This window comes from Molothrus ater, chromosome 10 (genome assembly GCF_012460135.2).
Source record: "Molothrus ater isolate BHLD 08-10-18 breed brown headed cowbird chromosome 10, BPBGC_Mater_1.1, whole genome shotgun sequence".
Lineage (NCBI taxonomy): Eukaryota > Metazoa > Chordata > Aves > Passeriformes > Icteridae > Molothrus > Molothrus ater.
The window spans coordinates 4,512,665-4,538,563 of NC_050487.2; the positions used below are offsets into that span (position 1 = coordinate 4,512,665).

Sequence of the window (25,899 nt, forward strand, 5' to 3'; positions counted from 1 at the left end):
TGTGCTCCAAGCATGGCCCCCAGGAGCAGCCCCTGGTTAAACAGCTGTCAGACACCAGCAGCCTGCAGTGTTTAATAATGGTTTATTGAGCTGGGTTGAACACATTGCCAAACTGAGCCCCCTCCCCTTGCCAAAGCCCCGTGCAGCACTGGTGAAAGTGCAGTTGTGCTCTGGTGGCCACCAGCGTGGGATGAGCAGCCTTGGCTGGCCAGGGTCTGATCCACGGGCAGGCGGTGGGGGACCAAAATCCCCTCCTGAGCAGTCCCAGGCATAACACACCATCGTGGGGCTCTTCTGGATGATCAGGAAATGTGTCCACTGTGCCTTGTTCTACCCAGGGCAGGCAGCAGCAGAAAACATGAGTGAAAGACCCCTAAAAAGCAGGGATGTCTGGGATTGACACACAGATGTCCCCTCTCCTGTCCCCACCTGCCCAAGGAACCACAGAGCAGGGAGCACCTGTGTCCCAGCAAGCTGCCACCTCCCACCCGTGTGCACGAGGGGTGGGGACAGGCAGGTGACACTTAGCTCAGAGAGAGGAGGGAAGTTTAGCTACAAGCCAGTGCTCAGCATACACAAGCAGGATCACACACAGTTTGGGGCATGGCAGGTGGGCCTGTGCAGGGCTGTGAAACCATAGGTATAGAAGCCAAGAGCTGCTCACACCTTCAGGAGTGCTGGCTCACAGCTCAGGACCATGTTGTTGGGTGTGAGGCAACCAGAGGTACGGGTGCAGCCACCACAGGAGTGGCTCCAGGCCTTCCCCAGAGCAATCCTTTGGGATCTGTGGCACTGGGGCTGCCAGGGCTCGGAGCAGGAGCAGAGAGCAGGGATGGATATTCTGGAGGAGGGGTAGCTGGGGCTGGTGAGCCCCCAGTGCCCACCCCAAAGCCAAGAGCAGGCTGGAGTGGACAGAAGGACCATCTCACAGGAAAAGCCCTGTGGCTCTGTGTGCCCCAAGCTCTGGGCTAGTGCTGAGGGCTGATGTAGAAGCACCAAGACACCAGCTGGGGCTGAACTTGGTGGCTCAGGTGGCAGGGAGGGGACACTTTTCCTCCCAGACACCTGCAGCATACATTCACACAGACACCCAGAGCACCTCAGCTCCAGCAGCTCCCGTGTTCTCAGAGCTGCAGGTCCCAGCCAGAGCCTGGAGTGGGGCAGCAGGAGCCCTGTGCCCGAGGAGGCCTCAGTAGTAGGCACCAAGGAGGGTTGAGACCTTGTGCAGGAGCTCCTTGTGGTTGGCGTGCAGGGGGATCCTCTTGTCCAGCACCTGCCAGCGGATGCACAGCTCAGGGTCACAGCCCTGGAGGAACTGCAGGGGGACAGATGGCACAAATGTGTGTCACAGACATCTTTTATGGAAAACCCTTCCCTTAGGATTGTTCCTCCTGAGAAGCTGAGAGGCCTCAGGAACAAAATGTAACCAATGGTTATCTGCTGCTGTGGAATGCAACAGGTGCATCTGGGATTGGGCTCATGGGGTTGTTTCTAATTAATGGCCAATCACAGTCAGCTGGCTTGGACAGAGAGTCCGACCCACAAACCTTTGTTATCATTCCTTCTTTTTCTATTCTTAGCCACCCTTCTGATGAAATCCTTTCTTCTATTCTTTTAGTATAGTTTTAGTATAATATATATCATAAAATAATAAATCAAGCCTTCTGAAAAGTGGAATCAGATCCTCATCTCTTCCCTCAACCCAAGGCCCCTGTGAACAGGGTCACACGTGTGTTGCCAGCCACACCCAACAGCACCTCCCATCCCCAACCTCCTGCCTCTTTTTGGGGCACACACTGAGGTGCCACCCCACGTTCATCCCCCGTTCCTCTCCTGCTGCATGCAGCAGAGTCCTGTGGGGCTGTGGCTCTGCAGATGTGGCTGCTGTGCCCAGGGAGCCCCGGGGGTGGCAGCCCCTCACCGAGTTCAGCCGCTTCATCTCCAGGTCGTGCTGGGTGTCGAAGTGCACGCTGATGGCCACCGTCTCCACCCAGGCGTTATCCGTGTTCCGGGGGTCGTCCAGGTACCCCTTGTGCACCTGTGCATGGGGATGACACCTGAGCAGAGCCCTCATCACCTCTCTGAGGGCACCCTGGGGGTGGGTGGGGCATTGTCCTGCAGGTCCGCCCTGCTGGAGACCAGAGCCCCACTCCCAGTGCAGCTGGAGCCGTGGGGAGTCACTGCTGCAGGCACAGACTGGTGTGGGCAGCCCTCCCCCAGAGTCTCTGTGCCATAATTCATGTCTCAGGGTCAGGGAGCAGCCCATTCTCACCTCCCCTGCCCCTTCCTCTGCCCCTGGAGCCATGGGGTGTTACTGCTGCAGGCACAGACTGGTGTGGGCAGCCCTCCCCCGGGGTCTCTGGGCTGCTCCCTGACCCCCAGACACAAATTATGGCACATCCTCACCTCCCCTGCCCCTTCCCCTCTGGTGGGAGCAGTGGCCATGAGGGATGCACCCTGCCTCTGTACCCTGGCCCACCCATGTAGCCCTGTGACACCATGATGCCACATGTCCCCGTGCCGTGGTGATGTGCCCATGACACCTGTGTGTCACCCAGGGTGATGCCCACACCCCTGAGCCCTCCTGCGACCCCACACCACGGGGACCCCTGTGTGTCCCCACCTCAGTGCCTTGTTTCAGCAGGTTCTGGAACTGGGGCCAGAACTCCCTGCGCAGGATCCACTTGAGCTTCAGTGGCAGCGTCTCCCCTGGCTCCAGGGAGCCCTGTGACAAAGCAGATGTCAGCGCTGGGGGCTGCCACCAGCACACTCTAGCCTCCCTCCCTGCCAACAGCTTGGCCATCAGGCCTGCCACTGCTGCAGAAGATGCCACAAGGTCTGCTGGTGCCTCCCACCCTCCCTCTGCTGCCCAAAGTCCTCAGCTCTGCCCAAGCTGATGTCTGAGTTTGCCTGATCCAGTGTCTGCCAAAGGATGCTCTGCCAATGGCTTAACAGGCTCACATGAAGGATGTGAGGATTGAAGCCATGGAGGGAAAGGCAGGGGGTCAGGGTGAGTGGAGGAATGTCAGGAGAGCACTGCTCCCCCAGCAGCCTGGCATGCAGGTCTGTCACAGACATCTTTTATGGAAAATCCTTCCCTTAGGATTTTTCTTCCTGAGAAGCTGAGAGGCCTCAGGAACAAAATGTACCCAATGGTTATCTGCTGCTGTGGAATGCAACAGGTGCATCTGGGATTGGCCCATGTTGGTTGTTTCTAATTAATGGCCAATCACAGTCAGCTGGCTTGGACAGAGAGTCCAAGACAGAGCTTTTGTTATCATTCCTTCTTTTTCTATTCTTAGCCAGCCTTCTGATGAAATCCTTTCTTCTATTCTTTTAGTATAGTTTTAATATAATATATATAATAAAATAATAAATCAGCCTTCTGAAACATGGAGTCAGATCCTCATCTCTTCCCTCATCCTAAGACCCCTGTGAACACGGTCACAGAGGTGCTCTGCAGGGGGGGCAGAGGTACCTCCTCAGCCAGGCTGGGACACACGCCTGTGATTCCCCCTTTTCTGTGGGACCCTTCCCTTCCCTTCCCTTCCCTTCCCTTCCCTTCCTTCCCTTCCCTTCCCTTCCCTTCCCTTCCCTTCCCTTCCCTGTTTTTTGCCAGCTCTCACCCCAGGCAGAGCCCACACATCTGACAGGGGGTATTGGGCCACCAGGACTTCCAGCATCTTCTTCAGGCTCTTCCTTATGATGGACCCATCCAAGTTCCTCCTCCAGCTGTGGGACAGGCCCCTGTCATGCTGCAGCTGTGGCTCCCCTGTGCCCAGCAGTGCTCTCGTTGGCAGTGTGGGGTTGGGCCATGTCTCTGGGGTGACCCCATGGTCCCTTTTCCGCCCCACATCCTCACCCCACACTCACCGGGTCACCACGGGGTGCAGGGCATGGTTGGGCCCGAAGCAGTGCAGCCTCCCACGGCCTCTCAGCCCCGTCCTGCCCATGGGGTTCCTGCAGGGTGACAGTGAGGGCTCCCTCTGTGCACCCCTTCCCTACCCCTGAACCCCACATTTTGGGGGTGTTTTTGGGGTTCAGCCCTAAGGACAGTGCATGCAATCATCCCAGCCCCGTAGGAAAGTGAGGACGGGATGGGATGGGATGGATGTGCCTAGGCAGCCCTGGCCTCTCTGTGTGCCCGTGCTTGTCCTGCCAGGCAGCTGCCATGGTGGTGGCACACACGGTGGCAGGGGCACTCTTAGTGGCAGTGGCACTCACAGGGGCACTCACAGTGGCAGGGGCACTCACAGTGGCAGTGGCACACAGTGATAGTGGCAGTGACACACAGTGACAGTGGCATTCACAGGGATAGTGGCACTCACAATGGCAGTGACAGTGGCACACAGTGACAGTGGCACTCACAGTGGCACACAGTGGCAATGGCACTCACAGTGGCACTCACAATGGCAGTGACAGTGGCATTCACAGGGGCAGTGGCACTCACAGTGACAGTGGCACTCACAGTGGCACACAGTGACAGTGACACTCACAGTGGCAGCCCGTCCTGCACGGTGTACAGCCCGTGGAAGCTCTGCCGGTCGATCAGCCCGTCCATGGTGTTGTAGTTGATCTTCAGCAGAGACTCCAAGGAGCTGCAGGGTGGGAGGCAGCCCGGCTGGGAGGGCTGGCTGTGCCACCCAGGGAAGGGAGGAGGGCTGGGGAGCCGTGGGGGGACACTCACAGGCTGAAGGGGTCCTGCACTGCCATGTCCTTGTGCTCAGCCGAGTAGGCAGGGGGGTCGTAGAGCGGGAAATCCACCTGCACAACACATGGCTGGGTCAGGCCCCTGAACTGTGCCCCTGCTCTCACAGCAGGCAGGGGCTGGGACCCCAGGGACACCTCAGGGCACAGTCTCTTCCTCTGCCCAGCTCGTGGGATGCTCCAGGCTCTGCTGGGGGCTGAGCTCAGAGTCCTGGCTGGAGGACTCACACACCCCCATGGAAGCCAGTACTGGATCCTGTCCCTGCCCCTGAGCCAGCCGTGCTTCAGGAAATGCAGAGGTGGCTGGTTGTACCCCCTGTGTCCCACTAAGCATCCCCAGGCACTCCTGGCACTGCAGGTCCTGGCAGGAATGGATCCCAGCCCTTTTCTCTGGGGTCACTCAAACAGCAACTCCGGGAAGCCAAGGGTCTCAGGGTTGGGAAGAACAACAGCTCCCAAATGGGATGATGGGCTCTTCTTGCCACCAGTCAGGATGTGCCTCAAGCCTTCTCCTCCCTGCCCCAGTGCCCCTGTTCTCAGCTCCTACCTCCCAGGGCACCTTCTCATCGGGCACAGGGAAGCGGAGAATGTGGGACCCTGGATACAGGAGGTTCCGGGCCAGCACGTGGCACGGGGGCTGCCTCTCCTCAGCTCTCCCCTCCAGGGCAATCTCCTTGGTGCCCAGGGCTGTGGAGGAGCCTGTGGGGCAGACACAGACTGCAGGGTCCCACAAAGCAGGGCCCCACGTCCAGCGCTGTGGGCTGGGGCCCTGCTGAGAGGGCTGCCTGGGTCTCTCCATGGGGATGTTGGTGTCCCCTGGCTTCCCTTCTGGCATTAAACCCCGGGGAGGGTGGGAACGGCCTCAGGAGGGGCTGGATGACCTCATGGAGGCACCAAACCTCCCAGGAGCAAAGGAACCCGTGTCTCCCTGCTTGGCAGAGGGGCGTGGGGGGCAGCCCAGCCCCGGTGCTGCTGGGGAGGAGCCGGCTGTGCTTACCCACGGGCGGCACATCCTCCGCCGAGCTGAAGCCATTGCCCCGCAGCGCCTGCATCATCCAGCGCAGGGCCTGGGCGCTCTGATGCACCTGCAGGGCACAGCACAGGGTCACCTCCAGCCCCACTGTCCCCCGAGTGCCACGGGACCCTGCCCTGGCGCTGCCACCCTGGGCACCGACCGCCGCGCCCTGTGAGCCTGGCTGTGTCCTGGTGTTTGCCTCGGAAAAACTTCTCCAGGGGAATATTCTTACAGAGCAGGTGGAAAGGGAGATGGAAACAGATGGGCTGGCTCCCTGGGCACCCCAGTGCTCCAGAGGGAGGGGACAGAGAGCCTCTGTCCCCAGGAGCTCTGGAGGGCCCTCTCAGGCCAAGGAGTGTTGCCGCATTTCTCTTCACAAGAAAAGCAAGGCACAATTCTTCCCGAGGATTTCTGAGATTCACATTCTCTGAACCTCAGAGGAAGGGAAAACCACAATTCTTATCACTTGCTGTGCCTGTGTTTGTGCCACAGTAGAATGCAATATGGAAATTGTTTACCCACAGTGATGGTGCTTTGTTCCCTTGGCCTGTCAGGGCCAGGTGTGTGTGTGTGTGTTGGGACTGTCACTGACAGTCACAAGATTCAGTGCAGTGTGAGCAGGTGTGTGCAGAGGAAGTGCTTGGCAGATTCAGTTTAGATGAAATATATATAATATAGTATAATAAAATAATTAATTAGCCTTCTGATATCCATGGAGTCCTCCTCATCAGTCTCTCCCCTTCGCCAGAGTTGCCTTTGATTTACAATAAAGGAGAAGAGCTGGGTCAGCTCTAACTCTTTGGGTGACCAGTGGGGGCAGTGGCCCATCCCAGCACTTCCCACCTGCATCCTGTTTACTTTGGAGTCAAACAGAGCTTTTCCTATAAACCTTTAACCCTCAGATGGCTAATAGCAAGGAAACTCAAACTGTCTCAAAGGGTGTTGACTCAGAGAGATTATATGTTCTGGTTCAATTGAAAAAATTGAAAAATTGGAAAAACTTCACCTTTCAATTGACTCAGACCCTGGAAAAATTCCACCTTTCAATTGACTCAGACCCTGGAAAAAATTTATCTTTCTTGCCCTGGTTTTGCCTCACCTGGTCCTCCAGAGAGCCCAGTCTTTGCTCCACTACCCCCGTCCTCTTCACCCTGTCCAAGTCCAGCAGCTCTGCCAGCACATCAACCCTGGAGAGACAGTGCAGGCTGGAACACCCTCAGCAGCCACCCCTGCCCTGATCCCAACTCTTCCATGCCCAGGACACTGAAGGACAGTAGGAATTTCCTTCCCAGGGGGCAGCCATACCTCTGTGCAATGTCCCGGATCATCTGCTCCGTGTTCTGCTTCTCCTGGCACTGCTGGTGCTGCAGGTAGCTCTCCTTCAGGTACATCTCCCACGAGAGCAGGGCAGCTTCTTCGTTCTTCTCCAGCTTCTCCTCTGCCCAGGGAAGAGGACAGCAGTGCTGTCACACCCCTGGCCATCCCAAACCCCAGGAGCACAGCCCCTGTGCCCAGCCTTGTGCCTCGGTGCGTGGCACCATGCCCCGAGGAGGGGGCAGAGGGCAGGAGGGGGATGCTGGTGCTCACTGAGCTTGTGGTGGGTGGCAGGCTGGCGGAGCAGGCCCCGGCGCAGCAGGAGCTGCAGGTGGCTGAGCAGGATGAGGGGCGGCGGCGCGGGCGGGCGGCCGTGGTACTCCTGGATCAGGTCGTGCCTCTGGAACTTCCAGATCTGGTCCGTGTGCTCCTGCACCTGCTGGAAGGTGTAGCTGGGGCACAGCCCAGGTGTCAGCCGTGCCATGGGGATGAGGGGGCACATCGTGGCTGGATGGTGTCCCAGCTCTACCCAGCTCCCTCATCAGCCCTGAGCTGCAGCTGCTCCTACCACGTCTACAATCCCCAGGTGGGATCCCACTGCTTCCACCACATCTAGGGCCCCCCAGACTCACTTGAACATGGCAATGAGGAGGTTGAGGAGGAGGATGTTGGTGAAGAGCAGGTACAGGCACAGCAGGATGACTGTCAGCCACTCTGGGAAGATGGGTGTCTTGTTGTCCCCGTTTGTCTCCGGGCACTTGGGCTTGTAGGGGTCAGTCCCGTTGGGGCTGCACTGGTCGATGTTGAAGTTGACCCCTGTGGGAGGGCACAGCGTGATTCTACGGCGGCCAAACCTTGGGTGTCTTGGGGAGCACATTCTGTTTTCAGACAGCTCCAGGGAGCTCAGCACCAGGCAGGGACTTGACCTCCATCTGCACCATACCAGGTGCTCTGCTCGCTGCCAGCTCTGCGGCACTTCCATGGGCCAGCACGGCATGAGTTTGGTACACCAGCCCTGCCACAGCCACCCTGCTCATGCATGGTTATCACAGCCACCCTGCTCGTGCCATGGCTGCCACAGCCACCCTGCTCGTGCCATGGTTATCACAGCCACCCTGCTCGTGGCATGGCTGCCACAGCCACCCTGCTCGTGCCATGGTTATCACAGCCACCCTGCTCGTGCCATGGTTATCACAGCCACCCTGCTCGTGGCATGGCTGCCACAGCCACCCTGCTCATGGTTATCACAGCCACCCTGCTCATGGCACGGTTATCACAGCCACCCTGCTCACGGCATGGCTGCCACCACCACCCTGCCATGGCTGTCACAGCCACCCTGCTCATCCCATGGCTGCCATAGCCACCCTGCTCACAGCATGGCTGCCACAGCCACCCTGCTTATGGCACGGTTATCACAGCCGCCCTGCTCACGGCATGGCTGCCACAGCCACCCTGCTCATGGTTATCACAGCCACCCTGCTCATGGCATGGTTATCACAGCCACCCTGCTCGTGCCATGGCTGCCACAGCCACCCTGCTCATGGCACGGTTATCACAGCCACCCTGCTCACGGCATGGCTGCCACAGCCACCCTGCTTGTGGCATGGTTATCACAGCCACCCTGCTCGTAGCATGGTTGTCACAGCCACGCTGCCATGGCTGTCACAGCCACCCTGCTCGTGGCATGGCTGCCACAGCCAGTGTCCTGTACCGTCGATGTAGGAGGGAATCTGCCCGAAGATGGTCAGGTAGGAATGGTAGACCACGCCACGGAAAAGCCACTCCACGCGCTCCTCGTTGTGGATCAGGATAGCCTGCTTGGCCACCCCAAAGGACACCACCCACACTGCCAGCAGGAAGAGGAAGAAGAAGACATCCTTCATCTGCAAAGACAGAGGGGGAGGATGGCTGTGTCCTGGAGCAAGCCCCTCTCCAGGATGGGATGACAAGGGTGGCACACCCAGCTGCTGCAGCAGGAGGGTCCAGCCTCACCCCCCAGGACAGAGGGGAGCTCTCACCATGCGCTTCACAATGATGATCTTGGGCCCCAGTGTTCTGCTGACTGTGAAAATGTGCATCAGGCGCAGGCAGAAAATTATGAAAGCCAGGGACAGTATGATGCGCCCAGGGTATAACGTTGATGGGATCAGCCTGGACAGGAAAGAGAGGAAAGGAAACACCTCAGTGCCACCATAGAACCACGCAGAATCACTTAGGTTGGAATTGCTGAGAGGGAAGTGAGGCCCTGGCACAGGGTGCCCAGAGAAGCTGTGGCTGCCCCTGGATCCCTGGCAGTGTCCAAGGCCAGGCTGGATGGGGCTTGGAGCAACCTGGAGAGTGGGAGGTGTCCCTGCCCATGGATGGGCTTTAAGGTCCCTTCCAACCCAAATCACTCTGAGATTCCATAATTCTGTGAAAATACTGTTGAGCTCTGCAGCTCACCTGCAAGTCAGCCCTGCAATGAAGACCAGGATGGCACAGATATCCAGCTTATTCCAGAAGTCCTTGATGTACAGAGAAGCCATTTTCACAACCCCGAGTCCATCTGGATCATACAACAGCTGTTGGGAAGAGAAAAGGGGCTGGGTGTAAGATACTCACGTGTCTCATGGAGGGGAGGGACCACACAGGTCATCTGGCCATCACTGGACACTCCTGCTGACCCAAAGGCAACCTGAGCCTATGTGGTATGCTCTAGGGGCATGGGAGGAGCATGAGGACACCTGGGACATTGGGGCTCTTCAGGCTGGAGGAGAAAGGCACTGAGATGAGCAAATCTGGAATCCAATGTCAAGCAAAACCTGGAAATCCTGCTGGGAATTCACCCAAAGGATGAGCTCCTTCCATCTCCTGACATTCCCAAAACAGACACCAGACACCTCCTGGGAAAAGCCCACCAGCCCAACAGCATTTTCTTCTGCAAATACACAGGGCCAAGCCAGCTGCAGCCAAGGAGAATCCCTGGCCTCAGAGATGGGGGATCGGGTGTTTCCACTGCCAGGACCTCTCGGAACAGGGGGTGACACAAGAAGCAGCATGGGACCATGAGCCATGTGGTGGCACCTCCCAGAGCACCCAGAGGGCTGTGTCCCCTCCTGTGCCACCTGCCAGCCCCAGCTGTGCCTGCCCACACCTGGCGGGTCTCCTCGCACACCAGGGAGAAGAGCCAGAAGTAGATGAGGTACTCCCGCCAGGAGGGCACGGGCTGGAAGTCAACCATCAGCACGTAGGCGAAGAGCAGGAGGAAGGTGAAGTAGGAGAGGGTGTTCACGAGGAAGATGACGATGGGCGCTGTGAAGAAGGCTCGGAGGCGCGCCAGGCAGCCCATGGGGGGCTGCAGCCTCTTCTCCCTGCTGCAGGAGGGGTGGACGTGGGTTCAGCTGCTCAGGAGGTGCCACAGCAGCTCCCCAAGCCCAGCCAGCTGCAGGAAGCCCTGCCTCAGTGCACTGTCACAGACATGTCTTATGAAAAACCCTTTCCTTAGCATTTTTCCTCCTGAGAAGCCTCAGGAACAAAATGTAACCAATGGTTATCTGCTGCTGTGGAATGCAACAGGTGCATCTGGGATTGGGCTCATGGGGTTGTTTCTAATTAATGGCCAATCAACTGGTCCATGTTGGTGGCGCCTAATTAATGGCCAATCCATTGGTCCACATCGGTTGTTTCTAATTAATGGCCAATCACAGATCCACCTGTTGCATTCCACAGCAGCAGATAATTATTGTTTACAGTTTGTTCCTGAGGCCTCTCAGCTTCTCAGGAGAAAAAATCCTAAAAAGGATTTTTCATCAAACATGTCTGTGACAAGTGCAAGAGTGTCCCCGCTGCCAGAATACCTGAAGGTGATGAGGTTGGTGTAGAGCAGTGGGAAGAACAGCATGCACGTGATCACCCTCCAAAGGCCATTGTCCACAGACAGCTTCCCCCACCAGACCTTGGTTAGAAAAGCCTGTGAAGGGTGACAAAGAGGAGTGCTGCTTACAGAGGCTGAAGGGCAGAGTCACACAGCCACCCATGAGGAGCTCTTGGGCACATTCCCTCCAAGGACCACTGCTGGCAGCCCACCTGAACGCCCCCATGGGACACAAAATTCATGTTCTTGGCCTCCAAGGCCAGCTGCAGGCAGGTTGTCTTCCCCCAGGCCTCAGAGACACGGGTGAGAAGCTTCTGGGCTCTCTCTTCGTCCTTGCGGTAGCAGTCTGTGAACACACCTGCAAGGGCCAGGACCAGCAGGAGGAGCCTGAGCTCTGGGGCTCACAGAGTCCTCACCCTTCTGAGCAGGACCAGGACATGGCACCACACACTGACACTCCCTGTACTCCCACCAGCGTGTGGGCATGGCCTGTGCAGCATAATCCCCAGCTGTGGGGATGGGACCCTCATTTCTCACCCCCCAGACATCTCCTGGCTCACCAGCCATGGGGGGCAGGAGCAGATCTGGGGGCATTGGTGGCCTCCTGCTCACCGATTGCTTTGTGCTCATATTCCTCAGCCAGGGCCATCATGTCATCAGTGGTGTCCGTGTCCTCCTCCTCCTTGGCCAGCTCCTTCAGGATTTTGCTGCAGGCCAGTGCAGCTGCCATGCAGTCCTGGCTCTGGCACAGAAGAGGATAAGGAAAGCATGGACACTCTGTCTGTCACGTCCCAGAAGCCTTGACAAGCCCTGCCCAGCTGCCACAGGAACGAAGGAGGGTGGCCCAAGCAGATTGGTGCTCAGGGTGGACAGTTTGCCATGACAAGGGCTGAGCCACGCTCACCTGTGGATAACCCCCTGCCTGGGGAATATGGAACAGCCCTGCCCTCAGCTGATGGGACAGAGTGGCTCCCTGGCATGCCCACTGTGCCACCAGCTACACTGCCTCTTCTCCAGGAATGCTGTTTATGGCGGAAGCCTTCTCGACCCCAGCTGCCATGTCCCTGGGGGCTCTCTCAGCCTGACTTAGCCCACTTCTGGCCCAGCACATCCCCTGTGCCTGTTTTGGCCAGGAAATGAGGGATCTGGCCTCATGGTGTGGCTGGGGATGGACATTAAGTGCCCTCAGGCTGGCTGGCTCCTGTTTGGCTGGGGTCAGGCTCAGGAGAGCTCTCCCACTACCCCAAATCCCAGTGGGGCTGTGAGGTTTGGCTCCATGTGAGCCCCTCAGCTCTGGGCTGTGGTACCTTGTTGGGGAAGATGAAACAGGAAAGCCTTACAAATATGATTGCCTGGCAAAAGATTTTGAGAATATGGAAACTATAAGTGAGATTGAAATGAAAGCAAGCTTTGAGATCCTTTAGTTACTGAACAACAGGAAAACAATGGCTGTGGCCAGCTGAAGGTGATCCCCTTTTGATAGAACAACACCCTGTGCTTGCAGACAGCTCCAAGGGTCAGAGCAGACCCTGCCAGCTTGGCAGAAGGGGCCAAAGAGGAGTTTTTAGGGTTTAAAATGTAACACAGTGGGGTAATGTAATGATTCTTATAGGCTGTATGGAAATGCTATAGGATTTGTATCTTGTGCTAGATTGGTTAGTGAGAATCAGAATATTCAACACAGAAGAAGATTTATTGTATTGTAACGGGAACCTTGCTCTCTTGCCTTTTACTCTCTTACCCCTTTTATTCTCTTATGCTTTTGCTCTCTTGCCTCTTTTACTCTCTTACCCTTTTACTCTCTCACCCTCTCATCCTCTCTCCCCCTCTCTTCTCTCAGTCCTGCTCTGAGCTGTGGCAGCTCCCAGCAGGGCCCTGCACCCAGGCCCTTTGCAATGAACCCCAAGTTCCTGACCTGGCTGCAGAGATCTCTTGTCTCTGTCTGTCCCACCCCCCTGGCTCCTACAGTACCTGTGCCCAGATGATTTCTGCCAGCTCCCTGCGGTTCTGCACCACGGCCCAGATGAGCAGGTCCCGCACGGGGTCCATGGTGAAGGTGACTCGGCCAGGAGAGCGCTTGTAGAGGGACCTGAGGCTGGAGCCCTGCACCTGCAAGGTGGGCCATGCTCAAACCCCTGCTGCTGCCTCCACCACCCATGCAAAGGGCTTTGCCCAGCTACAGGGGTGGCCAAGACTGGATCAGTCCCGGGATTTTCCCTTTTTCTAGTGGGATCGGGTGGATCTGTGCATCCACCGTGCACCCACCCCACCAGCATCGCGCATCCACACAGTGCTACAGCTGTTGGGAGCTGCACCTTTTAGACGACTAAAGGGCACTTTTAGTACCATTTTTGAGCAGACAGGAGGACAGAGACCCGGAGGCGGTGTCCCTCCCCTCCCCAGCGGTAACCTGAGATGCGTACGTTCAGCTTGATGTGCGGCACGGGGATGGAGAGCCGGGGCCGCTCCGCCTGCTTGGGCTTGGGGTAGAGCGGCTGCGTGGAGCAGCCCAGCAGCTCCCGCAGCACCTGCGAGACGTGGTGCATCTGCAGCCTCGGCACCTTGGAGCCGGCCGTGTGCTCCCTCTCCTCCAGCAGCACCTTCTGCAGCTTGCTGTGGAACAGGCAGGACGGCGCCAGGTTGTCGTAGAGGTAAACCAGGGTGTCCCAGGTGACAAAATCCTTGAGGCGCACTCCCTGCTCCAGGAACAGCTTCACAAACTCGGGTTTGTTGGAAATCAGGGCAGCTGCCATCACGGGGTGGAGATCTGAGGGCTGGCAGGCCAGAGGCAGAGGTGAGGGGCTCCCTGGTCTCAGAGCAGCTACCCTACCGTGCTCCTCACTTCGGGGGAGATTTTGTCCCTGAGCACAGGAGGAGTCTTTGGGTGTGAAAGAGCACATGGCATGCACTAAAACTTGTGGGATCTTCCCAGGGTGTTAGAAGAGGGCACTCCTCTGTGGCAGTGGAGCCCTCTGCCCCCTTGGCTGCTGGGCAGAGGGATGGGTAGGGTAGAGACCACCTATCCCAAGTTCAGGAATATCACAGAATCACAGGACATTTTGGGTTGGAAGCTCATCTCATTCCAATCCCCTGCCAGGGGCAGGGACACCTTGCAGGTGTCCAGGTTGCCAGCTTGACCTTCAACATTTGGGGCATATATCCTCCAATGTTTCACTTTTGGGTTCCCAGCTCCCACCAGCCCTTCCCAGTCTCACCAAAGGTGTGTGAGCTGGGGGAACCCACACTGTTGACTGCTATAGGAAAATCCCTTCCAAGTTCCATAGCCCCATCAGGAAGGACAGAAAGCACTGCTCAGCCTTGGCTTCTCAACAGCAGGATCAGGCAGGGATGGCAGAGCTGGCCCCTGCCCCACTCTGTAGTAAGGTTTGAGCAGGGAAGCACCAGGCTGGATGAGATGACTTTAGAGACAAATTGCTGTTTGAGCAGGCACCACAGGGCAGAGCTGTCAAGAGGTATTTTAGGTTCTGGGTGGGATCTTTAAAAACACTGGTTTTGAACAAAATACCAATTGCCTTTGTGTGTGTTTAGCTCTGCCCTGGGTGTTTGAGAGCATTTTTTGAAGAACAGCCCCAGTTAATGCACTGGGAGTTCAGGGTCCCGAAGAAATCCCTCGAAAACTCTCCCACAGGCACAGGTGAGAAGTGCCTGACAAGCTGTAAGCCTGACCAGACAAGCAGCACAGGCGTGGCCCTACCTTCCAGTCGTGGTCATCTGTGAAGATCTCACTTCGGGCAATGTCCACCCTGTTCCAGGCCACGGCCAGCTTCAGCTGGTGGTCCCAGTTCTCCCGTCCAAAGTGGTCCTGGTTTCGGGATGCTGCATGCAAAGTGCACGGGTTAGAACAGAGCATCACCCAGTGAGAAGATACCACCTGGGGGCCTCCTTGGACGTGTGGCCCTTTGGATAATCATCTCTCCCCAGTAACAAGGTTTGGGGACTTCTTTGGTGACCCCATGAGTCAAGCAGAGGTAGGAGGTGACTTGAGGCCTGTCCTGTTCACCCTGCCCCACCCTCCCAGGGAGGCCCCCAGCCCTCACCTTTGAAGAGGGCCTGGAGGATGGCCACATCCACGTCCTGCTGGCCATATTTGCCCTCTCTGAAGACAGTCAGGAGCTGCCGGCTCCGCACTATGTCTTGGATCTACAAGGAGAGCCGCGGGCAAGCAGTGGGCAGCAGCATCTCCTCCCTGCTGCTCCCCACTGTGCTGGGCAATTCCTCACTGCCCTCCACTCCTGCAGAACCCCTGTGCTGTGTCCTCCACCATGGGCGGGTCACAAACACTCCCTCTGTGCCCAAAGGGAGCCTGAGCCCTTGGAGAGCCCACCAGGACAATGATGAGGGTGGCTGGGGGCAGATGAGGCTTAAACTCCCCACTGGGACCCTTGCTGCTCATAGGGCATGACCCTGGGAGCTCTTTGGTCTCCCAAAGCCCAGAGGAGGCTGCAAGGGACTCACCTTCTTGGTCCACTCCACCAGTTTGCTCTCAGTGAAGAGCTCGTAGGTGTCCTGGAAGAGGACACTGAGCTTGCTCTGGATCAGGGCGATGGTGATCTTGGCCACGGGCAGGTTGGCCACCTGCGCGATGACATCGGCCACGCGCCCCGACCCTTCCACGATCACACAGGGGGTCCCGTGGGTGATGGCATTGTAGATGGTCTGCAGCAGAGCAGGGAGCTTGGTCAGGATCCCCACCAGACACCTGCAAGCCCTCTCTGAGCTGGGACCCTCTGCTGCTCCCAGTGCTCCTGTCAGTGCAGCACCAACAGGAGCAGCACCCCGGGAAGGAGCTGTCCCTCCTTTGCCTTCTCCCTCAGCTTGCCACAAGCAGTTCCTTACATCAAGAGTCCCAGGGCCTCCTTCCAGCACCACACACACGATGGGGATCTTGATGGCAACACCTGCAGGGAAGCAAGTCCAGGGTGACCTTCCCATAGGGCTGATCCCCCCGTGTGGTCTCCTCTGAGTGCTGGAGTGCAGAAGGCAAGGTGGGAGCAGTGTCCCTGACATGTCAGGCTTCAGGGGAGGGGAGGAAAACCATGCCCAGTGTTTGTCTGGCATGGCAGGTCAGAGACATGGTGGGATTTTTGGGGGTGTTCTGTGCAAGGCCAGGAGTTGGACTAGAGGATCCTTGAGGGTCTCTTCCAGCTCAGGGGGTTCTGGGGTTCTATGAGAACAGGTATGCCTGTGTTATGGCAGGAGATCATCTGCACAGTGAGAGGATGATGCCTGGAAGCTCCATTGGGACCTGGCCCTCTGGGAGAAATGACTTTCCCTGAACAACTCAGCATCACAAGGTTTGGGGACTCCTTTAGTGATCCCATAAGTCTGGCAGAGAAAGGTTCTTTGCTCTGTGTCATGGAGGAACCAGGTTCCACATTTATCATGGCAATCCTCTCAGACCCTGTGCCTGGATCCTCTGGGGAAGCCACAGCCCCTTGCTGGAGCCCAGGAAGGACACCATTCCAGGGGGATGGCCCATCCCTGCCTCAGGCCAGGCTGTGTGCTGCCATTACCTCCTTTCACCTTGGTCTGCTCTGAAATGAACTTCTCCAGCCTGGTCCTCAGGGGGATTTCCACCCCGTACCTCCCGTGGGTCCCGTCATCCACCAGGATGAAGTGGGAGTGGTTGCTGTCCAGGCAGGACAGGCTGCCCTGGTTCTCTTCATCCAGCACGTACTCAGCAGGAAAGCCCCCCTGTAAGGTGCAGGAGGAGACACTCTGGGAGGAGCCTGGCAGAGGAGCAGCAGATAGCCAAGGTAACCAGCACGTGGGGACAGTCTGGCCAAACTGTCCCTGTGCCCCCACAGTGCTCACATCAGCCAAGCCCCATGCTTGGCTGGCCCTCACACCCACAAGAGTCCACCCAGGAGAAGCACGGAACCACTGGGCAGGGTGGAGGGGCTTCTCAGCAAATGTCAGCCTGGGACCATCCCTGGAAGAGTTCAAGGCCAGGCTGGATGGCTCTTGGAGCAGCCTGGTCTAAGCAAAGGTTCCCTGCCCATGGCAGAGGGTGAAACAAGGGGAGCCATACGGTTCCTTCCAACCCAACCCATTCTGGAGTTCTGTGAGCATCGCTTGTGGCACAGCTGGGTTTTCCTGGGCTGCCTGGCTCACCATGGGGCAGACGAGGCTCTCGCGGTTGTACACGGTCCCCCAGGTGGCAATGCCAATGGTGACAATGTCGCCCTCCTTGTGGCTGCAGCTCAGCATGAAGTCCCGCACTGCCTCGCCCACCTGTTTCATCACACCAGCGTGGGACCCCCCTGTGATGATCCAGGCTCCTGGGGGTCACAGAGGGCCATGGGAAGGGAGAGGCTCTGCCTACGGTGATCTCCCAGCCTCCCCCGTGTGGCTGTGGGTCCCTGGGGTGCTCCATCCCCCACAAGATGTCTCTTCCCTGCCCTGGCAGCACAGGCAATGCCTTCTTCAGCACCTCTCTGAGTCCAGCTCCTTTTGAGCCTCTTTGCAGTGACTGAGAAGGAGCAGCCCATCCCTGGTGGTCGTGGTCCAGGTAGGACCTACAGGGCTCCTAAAGCAGCTCAGCATCACCAGAACAGCCCAGCTTACTGAACCTGGCCTGGCCAGGTACAACCACAGGGAGACCCTTGTCACAGACACATTTTATGAAAACTCCTTTCCTTAGGATTTTTTTCTCCTGAGAAGCTGAGAGGCCTCAGGAACAGAAATGTAAACAATGGTTATCTGCTGCTGTGGAATGCAACAGGTGCAGCTGTGATTGGTCTCCTGTGGTTGTTTCTAATTAATGGCCAATCACAGTCAGCTGTCTCAGACTCTCTGAGAGTCACAAGCTTTTGTTATCTTTCTATTCTCTTTCCTTTCAGCCTTCAGATGAATTCCTTTCTTCTATTCTTTTAGTATAGTTTTAATATAATATATATATGTCATAATATAATAAATTAGCCTTCTGAAACATGGAGTCAGCTCCTCATCTCTTCCCTCTTCCTGGGACCCCTGTGGACACCACCACAGACCCTCTGCATCCAGATGACCTCTAAAAGTCCCTTTCAACCCAAACTATTCTATGATTCTGCAATTTGATTATTCTGAAGTCTCTTACCTGTGGTCTGGGCCACCTTGACCAGCCCTTGCCGGAAGATGTTCTTCAGCCTTGGCTTCATGACGAAATTTTTGGCTCCCCCAGTGACTGAGATGAGCAGGTTGGGGGGGTCGAGGCCCCAGTGCTGTGTCATGAGGTGGTAGATGACCCTTGGGGGGGTATCCGAGGAGACACGCACGTACTGCAGAAAAAGGGACCATAAACACATTTTGGGTATAAACAACAGGGTCAGGGTAACAGGACACCTCCTCCAACACAATTCCTCCTGTCCCACCCCAGAGGCTTCCCAACACCATTCCACAGCAGAGTCCTGCTGCTGCTGGTCCAGGTCTTTATCCATGACCCTATTCCTGTTCACTTTCCTTGGAACAAGCATTCCCCAGACAAATCTGAGGTCAAGGACATGGAACAGTCCCTCCTTGAATCACAAGTCTTGCGGCTTCAGAAAGGGTTTAAGGCTGGGAGGAGGGGTCCTGTCTCAGCCCCTCCACTGCTTGAGTCACGGTTGCCTTTGGGGCAATTCCAGCCCTTCCCAATGTCCTCTCACCCAGGAGGGAAATGTTCCTGTGCCATCTCCCATGTCATCGTGCAGGTGGCCAACCTGCCCATGGCCAAGATAACCATCGCCCTGATCCAGGGCAAACTGAGTGTCCTCTTCCATGACACCTGTGAGCTCTTCACTGACCCAAGCACTGGTTCCCCACACACCCACAGAGGGACAAGCAGATCACCTTCCCTGTCTTCTGTCCCAGCCCTATGAAGCGGATATCACCGAAGGCATCCGTTGGCATTTCCTGGATGTGCCTGCTGGGGTCCCATTCCTTCCCCAGGAAGATGGGAGGTTTGGCAGCATCATCCAGGTGCTGTTCCCTGAGATAGCCACACTCACAAACGATCCTCCTGAAAAACACACCAACAGCTCCATGGAGAAACCCCAAAGGCAAAGCCCGGCCTCAGCCTGGGCAGGAGGTGCTGTTCTCCTCAGGAACATCACAGACCCCACATCTCCCACCCAGCTGCTCCTCCAGCTCAGAACTTGTGCAGAAACAAGGGCAATGTTTGGGGGGAAATTAAAGGAAAAAATCCAAATATTTCCATGGGTAGATATTTAGGACGGAAATCTTTAGGGTGGAAATGACTGCCTGCAAAAGCATTGGAAATGTTTTTCCCTGGGACATGAATCTCAGCCACGTGGTGACTCACCTCATGCTGAAGGACCAGTTAAAAAGAGGGTTTTGAATCCCTGTGACAGAAAGCTGGGATTTTCTGGTGCTGTAGCTTTATCACCAACCCTCACTTCTGCTCTCCTGCAGGGGATGGAAGGAGGGAGTGCCTCACTTACCCAGAATCTGATGTCTGGGAGCTTTCCACAAAATAGGTGCATTCCTTCTTTCGGATGTTTTCAGGAATCCAGGAGATGAGATTTTCCTGGTGGAGCAAGAAAAGCAGCCAGGGTTCAGGGTTTCTGGAAAGGGCCAAAAGTTATTCCAGGGGTCAGACACCATGGGGATGGGAGCACATCTGGGCGCTCCTTGGGGTGTGAAGGATGAAAGCTTCATCGCTGTCTGCAAGCACAAAGCCAGATGCACTCCAAGGAGGAGGGATAATATGAGTGCTGGCCATGTGCCTCAGGCATCTGCAGGTTTTCTGTCCATCCCTAAAACCAACCTGATCAGTTATTAATGCTCCTGTAAGTGAGCCACTCATTAACACTGTTTCATGCGTGTGCCCAACCACCCCCTCTTCCAGCACCTCCTGAACTTGCCTTTTCATTGCTACCAGCGGGGAAATGAGCCTTTCTCCTGCTCCTGGAGACACTGCTGCTGCTCTGCTGCAGGTTGGGGACCACCTCGAAGTCGCTCATCCTGCTGGGGTGCGTGGCAGGCTCATCTCCTCTCTCGGGGCACACCTTGTTCAGCTCGGAGGGGAGCACCCGGGCGCAGCGGCCGCGCGCGGACATGGCTCCTGTGGCTCGGCCTTCTCGGCCTCCTTTCTCCTGTTCCTAGGCTGGGAGCGCCTCAACATCCCCATCCTGAGGGCAATGGAGGAGAATCAGAGAATCCCAGAATGCTTTGGATGGGGAGTGGTCTTAAATTTCATCTCCTTTCACCCCCCTGCCAAGGGAAGGGACACCCTCCCCTAGAGCAGGTTTCTCCAAGCCCCATCCAACCTGGCCTTCAAAGAAATAAAGGATGCCCATGAGCTAAGAGCACTGAGGTGCTCCATCCATCATCATTGCCAGGGTGGAAACTGGTCCACCTGCCATCTCCTCAGCACAATCCTGACATAGGATTGCGTGTGGTGACCCCAGCATGCACCACTCTTCCCCAGGGAAGCCCCTCAATGCCCACAAAGTGCCCCAGCACGGCCAGCCTGTGGCTCTCTCACCTGCTCTCCACTGCAGGCAGCTGGGATATTTCTGGCAGCAGGGAGAGCAGAAACTAGGTCTCTTGTGTGAGCAGCCTGAGCATGGCCCTGCATGGAAAATCTGGGGATATGGACATGAAGGCTGCAGAGACCCGGTGCTGGAGTCCTGTGTCCCCTGCAAAGGTGCCCTGAGAGCCCCAAGATGCACATGGGCTTGCTGCAAAACTCCGGAGCCCCCTGACCATCCACAGTCTCCTTTGCTGAGATGGGAGAGCTGCTGGAGCAAAGGTGGAAATGCTCCTGGGGTCTCTGGAGCCCAAGGGGGGTGGTGTCCTCTCAGGAGAGCTGGGATTAGGTAATGGAGGAAGAAGCACCAGGCTCAGGTGATGCTCTGGTCAAGCTGTGGGGTCTGTTTTTAAGGAGGATTTTTTCTGCTTTCTTCAAGCCACATCCTGCATTTCACCCAGGGGTGGGGAGTCCTTGTGGGAAAAAGGAGTGCTGATGCTAAATCATGGAGTAGCAATGAAAAGCTCTTTTATCAGCCTCCTCCTGGGATCTCCCACAGCCCCACTGACCTTGGGAGGCAGATTTTGGCAGGCTGGATTTCTGCATCAGCACAACCCCCAGCAGATCTGATTTTTGGAGAAAGAGCAGTTGAAATAAGGTCAAAGGCACTCCTAATTCTTGTCCATGGCCCCTCAAGGCAGACAGGCTCGTGGGGGCTTGGGGCATGGCCACAAACAGCTCATAAGCCCATGCAGGAAGGGCTCCAGCACCTGGAATACCTGTCCATCCTCCAGCACCTGGAATTCCTGTCCTTAGGGGCTTGGGGACAAGGACAGAGCCCCTCCCGTGGCACACACTGCCTGCCCCCCAGCTTGAGGGGGTCGGGTCAGCCCTGGGTCGCATGGGGTGGCCACAGCGCCCAGCAGGATGGAGTGCAAGGCTGAAAACTGCCCCTGAGCCTAAACCCCCTAAAAACTGCTCCTGATTCGGCCCCCACTGAAAACTGCCTGTGCTCCTAAACCCCCTGAAAACTGCCCCCATCCTGCCCCCCCTAAAAACTGCCTGTGATCCTAAAACCCCCAAAGACTGCCCCTCTGCTCCTGTCCCCTGAAAACTGCCCCTGATCCTAAACCCCCTGAAAACTGCCCCTGATTCTGCCCCCGCTGAAAACTGCTGGTATAATCCTGTCAACCCCGAAAAGCGCCTGTGATCCTAAACCCCCTGAAAACTGCCTGTGATGCTTCCCACCCCGAAAACTGCCCCTGTTCCTAAACCCCCTGAAAACTGCCCCTGATTCTGCCCCCCCGAAAATTGCCCGTGATCCTAAAGCCCCTGAAAACTGCCCCTGATTCTGCCCCCGCTGAAAACTGCCCCTACCCCCATGAAAACTGCCGGTATAATCCTGCCAACCCCGAAAAGCACCTGTGATCCTAAACCCCCTGAAAACTGCCTGTGATGCTTCCTGCCCCAAAAACTGCCCCTGTTCCTAAACCCCCTGAAAACTGCCCCCGATCCTAAACCCCCTGAAAACTGCCCCCGATCCTAAACCCCCTGAAAACTGCCCCCGATCCTAAACCCCTGCAAAGTGCCCCAGTTCCTGCCCCTCCCCAGCGCACCCCGCCGCGCTGCCCGCACCTTTCGTGCCGCATCCTCCGGCCGCATCCCCGGCTCTGCGCTCCGTGTCCCCACAGCGATTCAGCGCCGTGTCCCTCCGCTCCGCCGGGTCATTTTGTCATTTTGTCGCCGGAGGCAGCGGCGGGGAGCGGGGCAGAGCTGCCTGCAGAGAGGAGGAGGAGGCGGCAGCCGCTGGCAGCTTCCCAGCGAATCAGGCTGCAGGAGCGATCCGTGCCGGGGAGCCGCAGAGCCCAGGCGGTCCCGAGCTTGCTGGAGTGGCTGAGTCACCCTGGCAGTGCCCGCAGTGAGCCCCGCTGCCCCCAGCTCCAGGCAGGGCTCACTGCACCCAAACCCCTCGGGGCAGATGTCGGGATGGGGTTATTGAGGTTGTCAGAAGTGCAAATGTCACTGTCACATAGGCCAGTGACAATGGTATGGGGTTTATTTGGTAAGTAAACCCCATATGGGAAATAAAGAAATAAGAAATAGGTGGTGAGGGACAGAATAAGGAAAATATCAGCTCTCTGTGGATCTCAGTGATGTTCTGCTGATTCTCTCCTGCTGGTCTTCTTGGTGGTGAAGATCCCCTCCAAAAAGCATAGAATTCAGTGGTTTAATATATGCTCAAGCCAGGTAGGAAAATCCAGGTAATTCCCCGGGGGAAGGGTGGGGGTGGCAGGGGTGAGTTTGCCATTGTCTCTCACAACAGATTTTGGGTTTGTTGCATCCTGTGCAGCCCTGTGGTGCAAGGCTTCAGGGATGACTTGGGGGGGCCTTTGATGGATTAATGGATTAATTAACCTCAGCTGCCTCTCATATGAATGTCCTGTGGATGTGGCCCTCCTGGGATTGGGGGTTCCACAGCAATCTGTGTAAGGGAGGATGGATGGGTTCACCCCTGAGCAGAGGTCACAGCACACCCAAACTTCTTCCTCCACCTCAGCTGGGGGAGAAATCTGTGCAAACCCACTCCCAGCAAATGGGTCTGTGGGCTATGGCCTCCCCCATTCCAAAGAAGCCAGATTCTTAGCACAGCTGCTGGGGCTGGCTCACATTCTTTTCCTTGTTTACTTGTTTGTTTCAGGTGATTGAGGAATGGGTTTTGGAGGCACACAGTTTGTGGCGATTGGGAGTGGGGCTGAGCCTCAATGGGCACAGCTGTGAGCAGCAGGTGAGCAGCACTGACAGCAATGAGCCATGGAGTGCCCAGGGGCACTGCCCAACCACCAAAGGGAGCAGAGGGCACACAGGTGCAGGGCATCAACAGCAGGGATAAAAGGCTGGGCTAAAGAACAAGAGGGCAGCCCCTTGCAGCCTTCTGATGAGGTAAGGTGTTAACTCTGTTTGGGTTGAAGCTTTCTGAAACTGTGTGGTGATGCTCTGTGTATTGTGGCCATCTCAACTGTGACATGTGCTGTGACAGGGTTTTCCCTTTATCTAATCTCAGCAGTTTGACTTTCAGTCCAAAGTCCCAGTCAGGCATCTTCAGGGAGGTTTCTTTTCTAGTAGCTCCTTTATACAGTTTTTTTTTATAATGAGAAAAAGCTATTAGTGTTTGAGGCATGAGCTGTTTCATTCTCTACTGGCTGATATGATGAGCAGGGGCTACTTGGGGGATGGATGGTGACAGAAAGTAGCAGCAGCCTGGTGGTGCTGATGGAAGCCCAGGTGTGTGACAGGCTTGGTAAATGTGATGAAAAATCGCTTTTCTAACTGTCAAATATCATTTATAGTGAAAAAGTATATTAACTTTACATATATTATATGTATTAATTAAACACTGATGTAAAGAAGCAGTTGAGTGTTATTGAAGACTTTGGGATTGTTTGTGCTGAAGTAAAACAAATAGCCTGGCCCTGAAGAGAAGGATTTTGCTTTTGGAGGCTTAGAGCAGTCCCTGAGGGCTAAAGAACAGCTTTATCCCTGGAATGACCAAGGTACCACAGCATCCCAGGCTCTGAGACCCTCCCAGCTCAGTCACTGCAGCCAGAGGGACTCAAGGACACCTGGATCCATGGACGAGCAGAAACAGAGCAGCTTTGCCAAGTTTTACTGTGATTTGAGATCTGTTAGTGTGGGTGTCAGTGCTCAGTCAATTTGTGTTGTACCCGAGCATGGGATGGACTAAAGAACCTCATAAAAAACCCTACCTGGGTGCCCTGATCTGGCTGGGACATCTCACACCCATGAATAAATACTGACACTTCTTAATTCCAAGCTTTGCATCCCAACCTGGCACCTTGGTTGGCATGGGCCACATCTGAATTTTTATTGAGGAACCTCATGTCCCACCATAGGCAACAAAAGCCTTTTGGATGGTGCTTCCCTCCTGCTGTGATGCTCTGTGGCCTGAATGAACTGGTTCTCTGGTGGATTTGCAGCTACTTAACTTGCATTTGCCACAGCACTCAGTTAACAAACCCAGCATCCGTTTTCCTTGGGAAATGTGCTTAGCAGCAAAGCCAGGCCAGGCCAGCAGCCAAGGCAGTGGATGCTGCAGCAGTGATTTGGCTGCTGTGGCTCAGCAGCAGCAGCAGAAAAACACTTGGGAGCCTGGGCAGCTGCAGCTCTGAGAGAGCTGAGGGTCCTGCAGCACCAGGGCCACTCATCCCATGGCTCCTGCTGGAGGAGAGAGCTGTGTCCAGAGAAGGAAACAGAGATGTGAAGGGTCTGGAGCACAAGCCTTACAAGGAATGGTTGAGGGAGCTGGAAAGGGGCTCAGCCTGGAGAAAAGGAGGCTCAGGGGGAACCTTCTCACTGTCCACAACTCCCTGACAGGAGGGGGCAGCCAGGGGGGATCAGGCTCTGCTCCCAGGGAACAGGGACAGGACAAGAGGAAGTGGCCTCAAGCTGCACAAGGGGAGGTTTAAGCTGAAAATTAAGGAAAAATTCTTCATTGAAAGGCTTGTCAAGCATTTGAATGGGCTGCTCAGGGCAGTGGTGGAGTCACCATCCCTGGAAGTGTTCAAAAAAAATGTGTGGATGTGGCACTTGAGGACATGGTTTAGTGGAAGTGCTGGGTTGATGGTTGGACTCAGTGATCTTAGAGGGCTTTTCCCACCTTGATGATTCCATGATTCTGGGATTCCCTGATGGTAAAACATTGTGGGGATGTGCTAGGAGAGAGGTGGGAAGAGAAATGCTGCTGGATCTCAAACACAGTCATGTCCTCCAGGTTTGGGGTGAAGCTCTGTGCCCCCCTCATCCTGTGCTGGGCAGAGGCACTAAACCAACAAGCAGGGTGGGAATGGAACCACAGTGGTGTGCTCAGCTCACTCTCCAGCCCAAGGAGGTGAGCTCCACTGCTCTCCCTGAACAAGAGCAAACAGCTGAGCCACTTCTGTGGGAGAACAGATGCTGCTAATAAGGCAGTAAATAAATCCATGTGCAGGGCTTTATAGTTGGGTTGTAATTACCTCTGCAGTGCCAAGAGAGCGGATGCCAGGGCTGCACATTAATGACACATTAATGGGAGTGCTCATCCGCTCTGGGCTGGCTGGCTCCCCAGAGAACAGGGCTTTTATTTCATATTTGCACATGCCAAAACCACCATGGGCCAGTGGGACTCGCCTGGAGCCAGCTCTAGGGTGGTTCCCACTGCTCCTCCTAAAAGCCCAGCTAGAAACCAGCGAGGCTGAGAGCAATTGCCAGCAAGTTAACACCCATTTGCAGGAGTGGGAGCATGGAGGGCTGGCTGTGCTCCAGGGGCTGTGCCTGCACACGCATCACACACATCCCCTGCCCCAGGTCACATTCAGCCATAGGAATGTTTGGGATCCAGGGTGCTTTTTCCTGCCAAAGCACAGCAAACCTCCTGCCAGTGCTGCAGAGCTGAGATCAGCTTCATGAGGATCTGGAGCTTCATGGGGATTTTTGGAGCTGGGATCTCACTCCAAGCCTCTCTCAGCCATGACCCCTCTCCAT

General features: G+C 56.1%; 1 protein-coding gene and 1 non-coding gene across 3 annotated transcripts; both read right to left on the minus strand.

The window, feature by feature from the left end:
• Positions 1–63: 63 nt before the first annotated feature.
• Positions 64–22,117, minus strand: TRPM2 (transient receptor potential cation channel subfamily M member 2). Of its 2 annotated transcripts, XM_036388846.2 has the most exons (33): positions 21,997–22,115; positions 19,754–20,020; positions 19,331–19,416; positions 18,720–18,888; positions 17,989–18,169; positions 17,025–17,191; positions 16,424–16,604; positions 15,747–15,808; positions 15,366–15,566; positions 14,948–15,050; positions 14,605–14,726; positions 13,313–13,663; positions 12,861–12,998; positions 11,502–11,631; positions 11,102–11,247; positions 10,873–10,985; positions 10,170–10,389; positions 9,479–9,597; positions 9,055–9,187; positions 8,748–8,919; positions 7,669–7,852; positions 7,310–7,488; positions 7,028–7,160; positions 6,822–6,909; positions 5,705–5,792; positions 5,255–5,406; positions 4,688–4,764; positions 4,497–4,598; positions 3,874–3,960; positions 3,627–3,732; positions 2,624–2,725; positions 1,922–2,038; positions 64–1,315 (listed from the first exon to the last, which is right to left on the minus strand). In XM_036388846.2, exons 2-33 carry the CDS (start codon positions 19,946–19,948, stop codon positions 1,190–1,192), a joined length of 4,530 nt encoding a protein of 1,509 aa, XP_036244739.1. In that variant the 5' UTR covers positions 19,949–20,020; positions 21,997–22,115; the 3' UTR covers positions 64–1,189. The 2 variants fall into 2 exon arrangements, with proteins under 2 accessions (XP_036244739.1, XP_054371884.1); XM_054515909.1 differs by lacking the exons at positions 64–1,315; positions 1,922–2,038; positions 2,624–2,725 and having other exon boundaries at positions 3,692–3,772; positions 21,997–22,117.
• On the minus strand, positions 2,682–2,767 carry LOC118690455 (Z6 small nucleolar RNA). The gene has a single exon (XR_004980811.1). It is a non-coding gene; the product is annotated as a Z6 small nucleolar RNA (small nucleolar RNA).
• Positions 22,118–25,899: the final 3,782 nt, after the last annotated feature.